Here is a 14,601-nt window from a genome sequence, read left to right on the forward strand (position 1 = left end):
TGTAAAGTTAATGTTTGAATAAGTAGAACAGTATTAAAATAGTGGACTTGTGAAATATGTTTAAGGGTAAGTAGAGTAGCTCCAAATATAATTTCTTATTTATTTTATCTTTCTATTACCTTTTTATGTTTGTTTTTTTGCTCCATTATTTACATTAATAATTGTTCTGTATCTGAATCTACCTTGTATTATTTGTGCCTGCAGAGTCCTAGTGGTCAGTCCCGTTTTGAGTACTTTCTGATTTATAAAAAAAATTACAATATAAAGCCCTTTTAACCCTTAGTAGAGAACAACAAATATAATATTGCACCGAATCACCAAGCAGATTTGTGAAAAGATTGTCAGTATTCATTTTAGGCTTTTGGGGATAAATAACACTTAGTGTGTTTGTTGTTTTTTTTTTTTTTTTGTTTTTTTTCCAAAACAGTGAATTAGATATGCCGTTTGCAAAGTGGACAAAGGAGCAAGTGTGTAACTGGCTACAGGAACAGGGCCTGGGTTTAAATGTGAATTTTGCCAAACGGTGGATCATGTCAGGACAGACTCTACTGCAGGCTTCACAGCAGGACCTTGAGAGGGTGAGTAATGCTGTTGGAGAGGAGGAAACATTTTTGTCTTTGCTCCAAATTACAAGACGATCACCCTTTGGCTTGGATTGCAGCCAGTAAAGGAGGTGGAAGGGCTTCAGTGGGCCCCAGTTAAAGAAAGGGGACAAAACAGTTCTATACAGTTATGCTAAAGTATTTCTGCTTTTTAAATAATCTATTACAAAGGGTTTTCTAACCACAATGCATGTGTGTGTTTTTCAGTATGATGTGCTTCTATGTTCTCTTCCAGTTCCATAGATATTAGATGGCTCAGTAAAATGGTGCAATCCATTTACTTTGGCTGTACTATTTATTTTGACAAATTTACATTTTCACTTGAGCATTTGTTTAAAAAAAAATAATAAAATCATTTAAATATATGCCTGTTTATTTATGTATTAGCAACAGTTGCAATGAAGCACACTAGTCTAATTGATAGCACTAAGGAGCTGTGAAAGTTATTAGAAGCCGGATCTCAGTTTCTTTTTTATTATTAGCTCTGGATATTTCCATTTCAGATTAAGTAAGAAAGATTAAAAAATTGTTTTAAAATAACAAAATAAACTTCCCTTCCTTCATAGGAGCTTGGAATTAAACAGCCTCTTCACAGGAAGAAGCTGCAGTTGGCCTTGCAAGCCCTTGGCTCAGAGGAAGATGACCGCAAAGGAAGACTTGATTACAACTGGGTCACGAGTAAGCCGCTATAATGCATGGGACATGTTTTAACATGTTTATGTATGCTCTTATTCGAAGATGGATTTTTTATTTAATGAAGTTTTCAAAACATTAAATATAGCAGCAAACCTAACTGGTGTTTCAAAACACATTTCCAATGCAAATTTTATAAATTAATACAAATTGTTATCTTATTGTCTCAAGTACCCTTTTCTCTTTTAAACTAATCTTTAGGGTGGTTGGATGATATTGGATTACCCCAGTACAAGACTCAGTTTGATGAAGGAAGAGTAGACGGGAGAATGCTTCATTACATGACTGTTGTAAGTTCCAGTATATAGGGATACAGAGTATAGAAAATGCTATTGGGTAGTTTTGTTTGTCTTTAACCTTTTTTATGCAGTACATTGTTTGCATGACATTTTAAAAAAAAGCAGCTTTGCTAAAAAAGTTGCCTATAATATAAAAAATCCATTGAATTGAAATGTGATCAGTTCCATGTTAAAATTCCTATGTATGCTGAAACACAGAATAGAATCTCTGTAGATCTTTAAAATCACTGAGAAAAAATGGGTTACTTGTCCTTGCCACTGGTACTCCTACCTAAAAGCGCCGAAATGAACTATTGGATATAACTCAAAAGTTTTATTCAAGCATGTCATATCAAACATCTGCACAGCCGAAACACTGTATTTTAAATGAAAAATTAAACATAAAAGGGTTTATTTTCTAACTTGCCACATATAAAGCACTACTTCAAAAAATGAAAAACTATAATAAAATACACATTTCAAAACAAACTAGTGTGTAAACAGGTATATGTACATACAAAACTGTAAAATGAAATAATTTTTTAATTTAAAACGAAAGTAAAATGTTTACTCCTGCATGTGTCAGTCGGTGCAGCACTGAATCCAGGTTGAGCTGCAGCAGCCTGCTGCTTTGCAGTTTTCTGATGGAAATGTTTCTGCCGAAGAGCTGTGGCTAGCTTCAAGATGAAGTGTCTCTAACTGATCTTTTCCCCAGTGCATTACTTGTACAAAACGAAGGAATTGATGGCTGCCAGGTGCAGTAGAGATAACAGGCTTGTATATAAAAATAGACTATTGTAGGCTATAAAAACATGTATTGTAAAAGTATCCTTATTTTTGTGATCCTGCCTTTGAAACGCCATCAGGGTAATTTAATACATGTATTTAGGAAAAGTTATAAACGCACAACCGCATAACTTTCAGACACGTAGAGTAATTTAAATTTGAAAACCTCAAACTGTCAAAATGATTGCTGTGGCGGTTCTAGTGTTAAAGAACACTAAGCTGAACTTATTTGATCATAAATGCTTTAACTGGTGGGGTCACTTTTTACCTTGGAAACCTGTGATTCACCTATTTCTGCAAAAACAAATTGTCATGACTTGACCGATTTTTTTTTTTTTTTTATTTAAATAAAACGATACATTTTATTGAGTTTTTTCCCCTTCCTTCCCAGGATGATTTGCTGTCCCTGAAAGTTGGAAGTGTTCTACATCACCTTAGTATCAAGAGAGCCATTCAGGTTCTGCGCATCAATAACTTTGAGCCCAACTGTTTACGCAGGCGACCCTCAGATGAGGTAGGACTATGTCAGTGATGCTATTGGAATCTGTTCTTTTTAAATATTGAACACATTTGGGTATTCATTTGTTTCCCAGTTCGTTAGAAGTTCACTAACAATAACATTTTTTACTTTCATTTACTTTAAATGATTATTAAATGAGACAACAACAATATGTCCCTGACTTTTTATCAAAGCTTTTCCGTTATCTTTACTCTTACTGCTTCTTTAGAAAGATCTTCTGGATCAACATTTCTTTGTAGACGGCATTTAAACAATTTATTTTGTACCTTTTTACGTAAGGTAACCTCTTCTTTTTATCGCTTCGTTAGAACAACATAACACCAGCAGAGATTGCCCAGTGGACAAATCACCGTGTTATGGAATGGCTGAGATCTGTGGACCTGGCAGAGTACGCTCCCAATTTGAGAGGGAGTGGTGTACATGGAGGCTTAATGGCAAGATATTCTTTAAAGTACAAATAACACCACAAGATGGATTATAATAAGTTTAAAAAGATAATTGCTTATGAATACTTTCTGTTATGTAACATTTAATTATGAAGCAACAATAAAACCTGTAATATTTTAAATTCATTTTTTAGGTGTTGGAACCTCGGTTTAATGTGGAAACAATGGCCCTTCTGTTGAACATTCCTCCAAACAAAACTCTCCTGCGACGACACTTGGCGACCCACTTCAATTTACTGATTGGTCAAGAGGCTCAGCAACAGAAGCAGGAATCTCTGGAGTCTCCTGACTACACCCTTCTCACTGCCACTGCCAAAGTGAAGGTCTGTGCAGTTAAATTTCTCTTCCTTGACTGCAGTTGAAGACTTTTTTTTTTTTTTTTCACCGAAAGTGGTAACAAGGAGAAAGTTAACTGTAGAAATTATAGTATGCAGAAATAAGTACATTTGCCAAATTACCCCCCTTGACATAGATATAGTACAGACTTGCATCTGTCAAACTTAAAGCTATATCTTGAAAATAGCTCATCCAATTGGGATGAAAATTGGACATCATGCAAATCGTCCTGTGTAACAAGTGAAGCGCAGCAAATTATTCTTGTTTTATTTACGAGAGCAAGGAAAGTTTAAAAAGTATAAAGTAACTGATTTCTAATCAATTTTAGAGTGACTACTTAAAATTACGCTAGATAATTTAAAGAAGGATGGTTATGGGGTATTTCAGATATACCTCAGTAAGGCTTAACTCCACATTTTTTTTTTTTTTTACTTCAGCCAAGAAAGCTTGGTTTTGGAACTTTTGGGAGTTTGCGGAAGAAGAAACAGGAAGAAAGCGAGGAATACGTGTGCCCGATGGATGTGGCAATGCCCACAGGAAGTAGTTTTCAGAATGCATATAAGCGTGGAATGGAAATCGGACTGTATGATGACGACCTTGATCGCTTGGAACAGGTAAAGGTTTTGGATATTTACGTGGTTTTGCAAAAAATTTAAAACATAGATATTTGTACATATTTCGGTCTTGCATATCGCTGCGAGCATACAGACCTCTCAGTTGAAAGTGTAAAGTTTGCATGCTTTCATTCCACAAACTTGCATATCAGTCAATGAAATAATCAATAAAATATGCAAAGGCTCTGTACATACAGTAATCCATCAAAGAACCATTCAACAACGAGTGTTTGGTGACTAGTGCTGGGACAAATATCTGTATATTCGAACAAATATTCTTTGACATGTATTCGGATACAAAAATCAGATCTTTGTATTCGCTAGAAATGACAAAAATACCTTCCACTTATTTACCACCTCGTCGGAAGTTGTGAGACAGTTTTAAAAAATGCAAATGAAAAAGATCTCCATGTGATATGTGAGATATGTGAGGGGAGTTTTTTTCCCCTTCGTTTTACAACACCATTGTTTTATTTGAAGTGTTTAAAGTTAAAATTTCAGTTTTTGTTTGCTTGTTCAGCTACAAAAAGGCACAAGTAAACCTCATGTTATTACTTTATGAAAAGTGTCTATGGCCACTGTTTAGTGTGATGAAACAACAATACAAGGAATGAAAAAAAAATGTAAAAAAATAAATAAAATGCGGTTTCAACTTTATGTACTCTTTATTTCGGGAATAAACAAAGCAACGGTTAACTTGAGCTGCTATTTGGCATCCTTTGTTTTGTAGTTAATTCACTGGGGTAAAGTAAGGCCTACACAATGTATTGTTTACTCCTTCGATATTTTTCTGTTTGAATGTGTTACATATTGTAAGGTCTTGCTGTAAAATAAAGGCACACACAAAGGGGCCACACCTCCCTAGCTGCTTTGCTGTCTCTGCCTGCGTTTTGAGCAATATAATGACTTTTATTACTTTTTGAAAATGAACGAATATTTAAATTGAGCAGATATCTGAATATGAAAATCCTGTGTTCGTCCCAGCACAATTGGTGACTGTAAAATTTGCATTGATAAATATGAGAATATAATTCTTATGTAAAATGTCCCAAACCTTCTACGGTATAGTGAAATCTAATGACTTCATGCTCGGTACATGACTGATTCGCAAGGTCAAGTTCCATTACACTAGTTGTACAGCACAGTAAATAAAAAAGTCAAATCAATGAAAAAGACAGTACACTTTGAGGTACTGTCTTCACATTTGGTACAACATTTATTGGTAAAAATTGAACCAATTCATAAAATGTTTGTTAAATGAATTATTATTATTATTATTATTATTATTATTATTATTATTATTATTATTATTATTATTATAACATTTATTATTTTGTTTAATTTCATTGCTTTTAGGCCAGTGGACTGTCTTTTAGATATTTTGGGATCATTGACATCAATTTGTTTTACCTGTAACAAGTAAATGTTACTTCTTTATTCAGATGGAGGACTCCGAGGGAACTGTCAGACAAATTGGCGCTTTTTCTGAGGGCATCAACAACTTGACAGTAGGCTGTTTTTTTTGTTTGGTTTTTTTTTTTTTTTTGTTTATTCTGCAAGGTCTCTTGAAATCTCGGTTAAGGTGGTCTGAATGTACAGCAGTTTTAAACGTCTGTTTATGTTCAATATAAAATATATAATATGAATTACCATCACTTGATAGATGTTTTCCTTTTAAAATGATCCACAAAACATGTTTGATTTTATTTATTTATTTTAAATGGTATGTTTTTTTATGTATTTTTTTGTAGTAGTATTTGGTGAAACAAAACTACTTTTCTACATATTTCTGTCTTGCTCTTTTAGGCTTTTAGTTTAAATGAGAGGCTTCTGACGGAGAAAGTTGCCTTCACCAACTGCTACAAAAAATACCATTAAGAAAATAAAAAATCAAATGCATGACAGTAGTTCATATTTGGTAAAGTTTACTAGAATGATGTATATACCTCCTATGTGCTTTAAGAAGCAAATTTAAAGTCTTCAAGGCTGTTGTAAGATCACAGTGGGGGAAAAATGAGAATGAAGGCGTTTTTGAGTTGCACGTCCCCACGTGTTGCTACAACTGTTTAAATAACGTACCTGTAACTTTTCTTTTCATTGTTATCATCCTGGCACAATTTTACAATTATAACTCTTTCAAAGCTGATAGCGTAAGGATTATTGCCCACATTGTCAAACAGGTAACACAGCATTACCTGTGTTACCTGTTTGACACGGGGGGTGTGGGGGGGTGGAGTGTGAACAATATCCAGAGTAATTTATAACCAACTTGTTTTTGTTTTCTTTTTTCATGCTGCAGGTGGTAAGTTTGCCTGCCTTGGTTTGAACATTTGCATTAAAATAATAAAACATACATAACTATTAACAATTGCTGATCAAAACACAATGATTTCCTGGTAAAGGTTAATACTGTAGTATACATAATTGTGTGTGTGTGTGTGTGTGTGTGTGTGTGTGTGTGTGTGTGTGTGTGTGTGTGTGTGTGTATGTATGTATAAATTTAAACTCTGTTTAGAAAACAAAATCTGTATTCCCCACCCCCCCAAAAAATAAAATAAAAAAAGCACTTTCGTAGCTATGGAAGTCAAATCACATAGAGAATCATAAATCTCAAGTTTAACCCTTGAAATGTTCCCAGTATCTGTCAGTGCAACTGATTGGCCAGCTTTTCTAATACTCTGACTGTCTGACATTGTGTAAGCTGTACAAAACATACAATTAGACACAGTGTGTTGAGGGAAAAGTAGTGTGAAAATTAGTTGCCTGCAGAAAACTCACTGTCAAACAGGTAGGCAATGTATTTTAGTTGTATTATTATTATTATTATTATTATTATGGCATCGGGCAAGTGGTGGTACAAACATTACATTTGAATGTAAAAATGATTTGTTCATTTTGTTTTTAAAAAGTAGTTCTGAAAGTGCAATAAATAGCTTTCTACAAAAAAGGCACATTTTGAATAAATTGCTTTTATTTAGATTGTGCTGCATTTTGGGGTTTTGGTTTTAAAAAGTAATGAATGTAGTTGCAGTGTGTGTCATTGTATTAGCATTTTAGCATAATTCATGATTTTTTTTTTCTATTGTCTTTTTATAGGGGCTGTTATATATTTCTTGCATAAAACTTTGCTTTTCATTACGGCTTTGTATATATTTTTTTATTTTTAGATTAATAGCTGTTTGCATAATTGTTTCTCTTCATCAGTAGTTAAAAATGAATTACAGTATTTGGCACTGCTTGTGGATGAAGAAACACATTGGTTACGCTTCTAGAGGTGTGGTGGTTATTTTGGGAATACTTATTACTGTATTTATCTATTGATATAAGAGGCAGATTTGGCTAGTGACTTATGTTTGTTATAAAGGAGATGGTCAGGCTTTTTTGTTGAACAAGGAGATGAGTTAAAACAATTTTTTCCAATTTTGATCATCATATTCCCCGTCCTAGAAAAATGATTCTGTATTCCAAACGTGTTATAACCTTGTTGTGTTTATTATTTTAGAGCATGTTAAAAGATGAAGAATTCTTCAAAGAACTGTCCACCTGTTCTCCCAGTGCCAGCGTAACAGATGAAGACTCAAATGTGTGACAAAGAAAGTGATCCTCATTTAGATGAACGGATGGGCTGTGAACCATAAAACTGACTGTGTAAATTGTAAAGAATACCTATACATTACCTGTATGCTATATATATATATATATATATATATATATATATATATATATATATATATATATATATATATATATATATATATATATATATATATATATATACTAAAAATGGTGTGGCTCTCATAAGTGTGTCCTGAAAAGTATTACATCTATATTGAAATATATTTAAACCACAACTTAATTTTGAATTGCATACAATTATCGGCGATCTATGGTTCTCAGTAGATTGCTATATTTTAAATAAACTGCATTTCATGTATAGTATATAAAGGTTGCCAAATATCTAGAAGACAAAGTTATTCATGACCACTAATCTTGGACTACCTTTAGAGGTTGTTGAAATGTAACATTACAGTAATTTGGAGGGGGAGGCAGGGGGGGTGTCACTGCAAGTACTTTTTTTTTTTAATATGTAAAAATGTTAAAGTAAGTGGTTAACAAAAAACAATGCATTATAAATCACAAAAGTGAAGATGGGGTTTAGGAATTATTATATAAGAGTTTGTTTGTTTGTTTCTTAAATGTTGAACCACCCCTTACACATCGGGGTCTGTGAAACTAACCAAAAGAGTATTGTTACATTTATAAAGTTAAAATTAAGCGTTGCAGTTCTTACGATGCTCTAATGCAATACTCACCTTTTTTTTTTTAAACTCCCTACTTTGAATTTGTATTTTTTACTTCTGTAATAAATATGTTTTGATATAAGATGATTGCATTTTTGTAGAAAGAACCTAGTTTGTGTACCAGCTGGTTACTGGATTTTTATACTGTTTGGGATTTTTTTGTAATCTTGTGAATATTAAGTTTTGAGGTTTTTTACCTCAAAACAGTCGCTGCAATCTTTTACTCAGTAGTTTAGGTATTACTGCATGGCACATGTTTAATTGTTTCTAATGATAAAACGCATACTAAGCAATACCCCCCCTTTTTTATATAAAGAAACAATAATATTGGTGTAGTTAAGTTACTTTGCAAAACCATTCACCCCTGGGCAGATAAGTCATATTAAACATATCACACTTCAAAATGGGAAGGAATACACCAAAAGCATCTCCTTCATCACTTATCACTCAGAAATGTATGTTTGTATTGTTCATCATATCTTTCATACCGGTGGATTAGAGATGCAGCCATAGCCATCAATGCCTGTAATTCAAAACAAAATTGTTTGATGCTGCTTTGATTGAAAATATGACCTTAAAGGTCTTGAAATCAAATGTAATACAAAATTGTATATTTTAATGAAGAACCAATTCACAATTTAATATTATAAAAGTCTAGAACAGTTTAATGCTGAAATATCTTTTCTTTTACTGCAATCTGTTAAAATATTTTTTTTAGCCCATGAAGCTCTCTGAATAAGCACCTGTATTCATTTTGTTAAACTGTTGTGACCATAAACTGTCCAGGTGCTTACAAATATGGAACTTTTTTTTTTTTTTTTTTGTATGTATTTGTTTTAGGACATTGTTTAGTCTGCATTGTTTAGTTGTTTTTTTGTTTTATGTACCAGTATTATCAGTGATTTGTTGCATGTTATTTATGCTTTTCTAGAATGTCTTTCTGCTATAGTTTTTGGATTTAAAACTGTAAAGAAAGGCAGAACTCCTATTAAAATAAACGATGAAACAACCATTTTAATTTTTTTTTTTTCATCCTGCACCTTTTTATAATTCATCAGTTTATCCAGGAATAGAACATGTTTTGTAGTATGTGGGGTTTTATAAATGTACCTTTTGAAAATAAATAACTTCATGTCAGATCATGGAGTATAAATATGAAAAAAAACTAAATTAAACAGCTAAATTCAGAAAATTACTTAGATCAAGCTTTGCATCTGCTTATGAGTTTCAATAAATATGTGGAAAGCAATTATAGTGAATGGTATGCTTTTTAAAGGAGTTCTGTCTTTCACATGTATTGCAACAGATGACTACATATGGAAAATACTATTATTAAATACATGTCTTAAGAAACCCTGGATAACCATAGTATAAGCAGTGTGTGCATTGTTAATACTGTATATGATTTAATTCATTTTTAAACATTAATAAAATAATTCATTCATATTGTCTTAATTTTAAATTACCAAATGAAACTTGATGCACCAAAGTCAAGATCAATCACTAGTAATATGGTCCCATCGGTGTATCAGTAGCAAGAACATGTTTTTTTATTGTCTACCCAAGCTGAATTCAGCAAACTAATCGCATCCCAAGCTCTGGAGGAGAAAAATAAACAGAGCAATGCTCTGGTTAAATGTTATCGGACACGCCCAACAGGTAGTGATTAGCATTCTTTGAGAACAGGACCACACCCCAGAGCACATATTCAGGAAGGACCTGCATTACAATGCTGTCTTAGCAGGTGAAAGCTGGTTGCATCGGGTGCTGGAGAATCCTTCTGTTTTTTCTCAAATGGTTTTTTGAAGATGTCTACTCTTGCCAGCATGAATTTATGCTGGAGATGCTGAACATTTACTGAAAAAGCACAGATCCTATTTTAAACTATTTCCAAATATGGGACAGGTGCAGTCTCCGGAGCCTGTCCAGGAGAGCAAGCCTGATGTCCTCTGTGATGTTTTCAGCCAAGGTGTAGTGCATGCATCTCAAAGACTGAAAGAGTACTTGGGGTTCGAAGATCCACAGAGCAAACTGCAGCCCAGCACAGACACGCTTAATGAGATTTTCCTTGTCAATTTTATCTCTTTCTGCATGGAGAAAGGTGTGGAGGAACACATTACCACAAGCAAGATGACAAAACAACAGTCTCTGCTGTTTGGAGTGGACTGGATATGGACCATTTTTGGGCCTGACAAAAATATCAGGCTCCAGTTTACTGTTCAAACGTGTCAGCTGTCGGATTCGGCAGCGAATGAGAATTGTCAGTCAGAGCAGCCCTGTAGAAATGGAAAAGAGACCGCCAAGTTGGATGTGCTGTATAAAAACAAGGACAGGTTTGAGAAACTAGAAGAATTTTGTTCACTGGTCGGACAAGACTGTGTGGGACTTTTCATTGTGTTTGGACTGCCAGGAAAGCCAAAGGAAATCAGAGGAGCACTATTGGATAGTGTCCAGACCAAAAAGGGTAAAAAGTCATTGCCTGGGGATAGTTTGGTGAAGGATTATATTATGAATACAGAGTCGTTTCTTTCCACACGAGAGATTCTGGAGCACTGCTTGAGCAAAAAGAATGGTCTCAAGAATGTGGGAAATGTTTACATCAATTTCCTTTAACCAGTTTTTTTCCCCCTTTTTGGTATATTGAAATTTAATTTAGGTAACACTTTTAATCCCTCAAAGTTGGTGTTCTACTTTGATTTGTGACTTTAATTTCAATTTCAATTAAATGGTTTGACTTGTGTGGTATCCAGTTTCACTGCCAAATGATACTTGCATTAATCAGCTATTCAAAAGATATTTCCTTCAAGTATGGTTTTCCCCACAAAAATATTGTGAACATAAAGTATATTACCATGAAAGCAACAATATTAAATCTTTTGTTTAAGTATGTTACCAGGGATTTATGTGCTGCCAAGTGGACACAATTTATACAGATGTAAAAACGAATTAACACTTTGCATGTATATTTGAATAACAAATGAATTGAGGTAAACTGTATTGGTGAACTATTTACTTTTAAACTTGTTTACTGACTGAAAAGGGCCTGTAGAAAGTTTACAATACTTAAGATACAGAAGGTCTTTGACTTGGTTGAAAAAACGCACTTGTTTGTAGAGTAAATGCCGAGGTGAATTATTATTATTATTATTATTATTATTATTATTATTATTATTATTATTGTTATTATTAACAATTAAGAAGCTAAAAGAAACCAAGCAAACCTTGCTGTTGTGAAGTAACGATTTTAGTAGTTGCCACCGCTTGGAACGGGCGCGTTTGTGTTGACGTGATTCACCCGCAGCAAGCGATGGACAGCATAAACTCCCACACAATAACCTGACATTCAAAATGTTCCCTAATCACCAGTACAGTAATCAAAACAAATAAAAATCTTTATTAAGACACTCATTACTCTAATAAAAAAGATGTATTAAAAGCTATGAATGTAATAAAAAGCAAGTGCAAAAAGGTACAGTACAGGTAGGCTACATTACTGCAAATTGTTTCCAGCGAAGAACTCTGTGATACGCATCTGGACGATCTTTTTTTGCAAGTATGGATGGCAAACTTTCAGCGTTTTCTAAAAAATCCCAATTCGGTCTCTATCCGCTATTTCAGGCAGAGCGTCCTGGTCGTTAAGGTTACACAGCTGAGAATTCTTCCTCTGACATCCCCTAAGCGAAAACATAATTCTATGAACATGCTTAACAAATTAATATCCCAAAAGCATGTAATTTTTTTAAAACATTTTTTTACTGTCCGTTAATTAACATTAGAACCACGTGGTTATACTACCTAAATCTCTAAAACCCTGATCTAGACAGCATTCAGAACTGGGCAGACACATGGCAAATTACTTTTAATAAAGAAAAGTGGAAGGTACTGCACACAGACAATAAAAATGTCCATTATAAATACCATATGGGAGATACTGAAATTGAAGAAGGAATCTATGAAAACGATCTAGGAGATTATGTTGACTCAGAAATGTCTTCATCTAGGCAATATGGGGAAGCTACAAAAAAGGCCAACAAAATGCTGGGATATAAAGTGAAAAGTGTTGAATTTAAATCCAGGGAAATAATGCTAAAACTTTACAATAATAAGACCTCATCTACGATACTGTGTTCAGTTCTGGTCACCTCGCTACAAAAAGGATATTGCTGCTCTAGAAAGAGTGCAAAGAAGAGCAACCAGAATTATTCTGGGTTTAAAAGCCATGTTGTATGCAGACAGGCTAAAATAATTTAATCTATTCAGTCTTGAACAAAGAAGACTATGTGGCAATCTGATTCAGGCATATAAAATTCTAAAAGGTATTGACAATGTCGACCCAGGGGACTTTTTAGACCTGGAAAAAGAAACAAGAACCAGGGGTCACAAATGGAGATTAGATAAAGGGGCATTCAGAACAGAAAATAGGAGGCACTTTTGTACACAGGGCGTCCGGAACCAATACCCAGTAATGTTGTTGAAGCTGACACCCAGGGATCCTTCAAGAAGCTGCTTGATGAGATTCTGGGATCAATAAGTCAATAAGCTGCAAACAACCAAACGAGCAAGATGGGCCGAATGGCCTCCTCTTGTTTGTAACCTTTCTTATGTTCTTATATAAAAAAATCTTGCGGCTACATTATTGTATTTTGCCAGTATTGCATGTACAGTTGTGTAATTTACCTATAGAATACAGTGAATTAGCAGTACATATGGTAAAACGTTTTGCATCTCCCTATATAATTTTTTAACAAACGAACGAAGCCTGCTGAATAATGTTACGTTAATATATTGAATTGCAATCGTATTTGCACCCCCCTCCCCCACCTGACGCCTGCCCTGTGTTCGGCAGTGGTGGCCAATACCTGATCTCAAGAAATTTTTGGTGGATCTTGGGGCAAATCTGCCTGGAAATTTGCTGTTATTTTTGGTTCCACGTACCTGGGGAAGACTACATTTTCAGCACTGACCGACCTGCAGTTAAAAAAGCACAAAAAGCTTTCTGATCACATTCTTGAGGCTCAGTTTTGTTGTGCTGTAACATCTTTTGAGCCTGAGCTGGAAAATGGTCAAAACCAAAGCATGCAAAAATTTGCACTAAACTTTAAACAATTGTGCTTTTTTATGCCACCGTGTTTAGTTTTCGCAGAAAACAAAAACGGGACACATTTGTCTACTTGACTAAGATGTTTCTTTAATTTTAATAAATAAAAATGTTCATTGTTACTTTTATGGGATGATTCCTATTGGACAAAACTTTCTTTTCGTCTGATAAAAAAAACAAGTATTTTTATCCTTTCTTAGATGAAAATGCTGATATGTTGGTTAAAACTTTCTTAAAGATAATCCATATAATAAAATAAGACAGATAATCCCAAATGATCAAAAGGGTTTTACTTTATTGTACTCTTTATTGTACTTTATTGTACTCAACCAAAATGGATCTTAATACTTGGTGTATTGGCCACCACTGCTGTACAGTGTAAGTGGTGGATACTGTAATTGCAAACCGTCACAACTGGGCAGGTGTTTCAGCATAAAATGTTCAATATGTACTTACTGAGCATGCATTAATTACAAATACATGCAAGTAGCACCAAATGGCACAACCAGTACCAATGACATCTCTGCACAGTGCTGCACCTAGAATTCCCACCATCCAACTTATTAAAGGAGTGTTAAACAAAGAAAAGCAAGTACTCTAAGGCAGTTCAAAATACTTGCCATGTCAGAAGCATTGGATTACTATATATATTAAAAAATAAACTTAATTCTGAAGCATGTGCCTATATATATATATATATATATATATATATATATATATATATATATATATACATATATGCCTATTCTCAATGAATAGAATTTAAGTTTTCTGGCATCCTCTAAATGCCTTTCTATTTTTTTTAATTTTTTTTTTATTTCATTTTAAACCATTTAAGGCAAAACATAGAATGATAGTGTGTATACACTGAGGAAAACAAGTGCGATGAAAGGGGAGGGGGAGGAGGAGGAGGAGGGGAAGGAGGGG

The 14,601-nt window shown here is 33.9% G+C and overlaps 2 protein-coding genes across 7 annotated transcripts in view; both read left to right on the top strand.

Moving 5' to 3' along the window:
* The window catches only part of LOC117415456 (liprin-beta-1-like), a 49,499-nt gene extending 39,479 nt beyond the window's left edge, over window positions 1-10,020 (top strand). For all 6 annotated transcript variants that reach the window (XM_034025827.3, XM_059027045.1, XM_059027046.1 and 3 more), the window contains 9 exons: window positions 428-578; window positions 1,169-1,280; window positions 1,497-1,585; window positions 2,751-2,873; window positions 3,188-3,313; window positions 3,460-3,648; window positions 4,099-4,275; window positions 5,718-5,783; window positions 7,778-10,020. In XM_034025827.3, coding sequence (XP_033881718.1) covers window positions 428-578; window positions 1,169-1,280; window positions 1,497-1,585; window positions 2,751-2,873; window positions 3,188-3,313; window positions 3,460-3,648; window positions 4,099-4,275; window positions 5,718-5,783; window positions 7,778-7,864 — 1,120 coding nt within the window. In that variant the 3' untranslated portion in view covers window positions 7,865-10,020. The remainder of the gene's footprint in view (window positions 1-427; window positions 579-1,168; window positions 1,281-1,496; window positions 1,586-2,750; window positions 2,874-3,187; window positions 3,314-3,459; window positions 3,649-4,098; window positions 4,276-5,717; window positions 5,784-7,777) is intronic.
* A 141-nt stretch (window positions 10,021-10,161) lies between these two features.
* Window positions 10,162-13,762, top strand: LOC117415458 (rab15 effector protein). The gene has a single exon (XM_034025829.3). The coding sequence runs from the start codon at window positions 10,473-10,475 to the stop codon at window positions 11,187-11,189; it is 717 nt and encodes a 238-aa protein (XP_033881720.1). The 5' UTR covers window positions 10,162-10,472; the 3' UTR covers window positions 11,190-13,762.
* The last annotated feature ends 839 nt before the right edge of the window (window positions 13,763-14,601 follow it).

The sequence above is a fragment of the Acipenser ruthenus genome, chromosome 7, assembly GCF_902713425.1.
Source record: "Acipenser ruthenus chromosome 7, fAciRut3.2 maternal haplotype, whole genome shotgun sequence".
In the NCBI taxonomy this organism is placed as follows: domain Eukaryota; kingdom Metazoa; phylum Chordata; class Actinopteri; order Acipenseriformes; family Acipenseridae; genus Acipenser; species Acipenser ruthenus.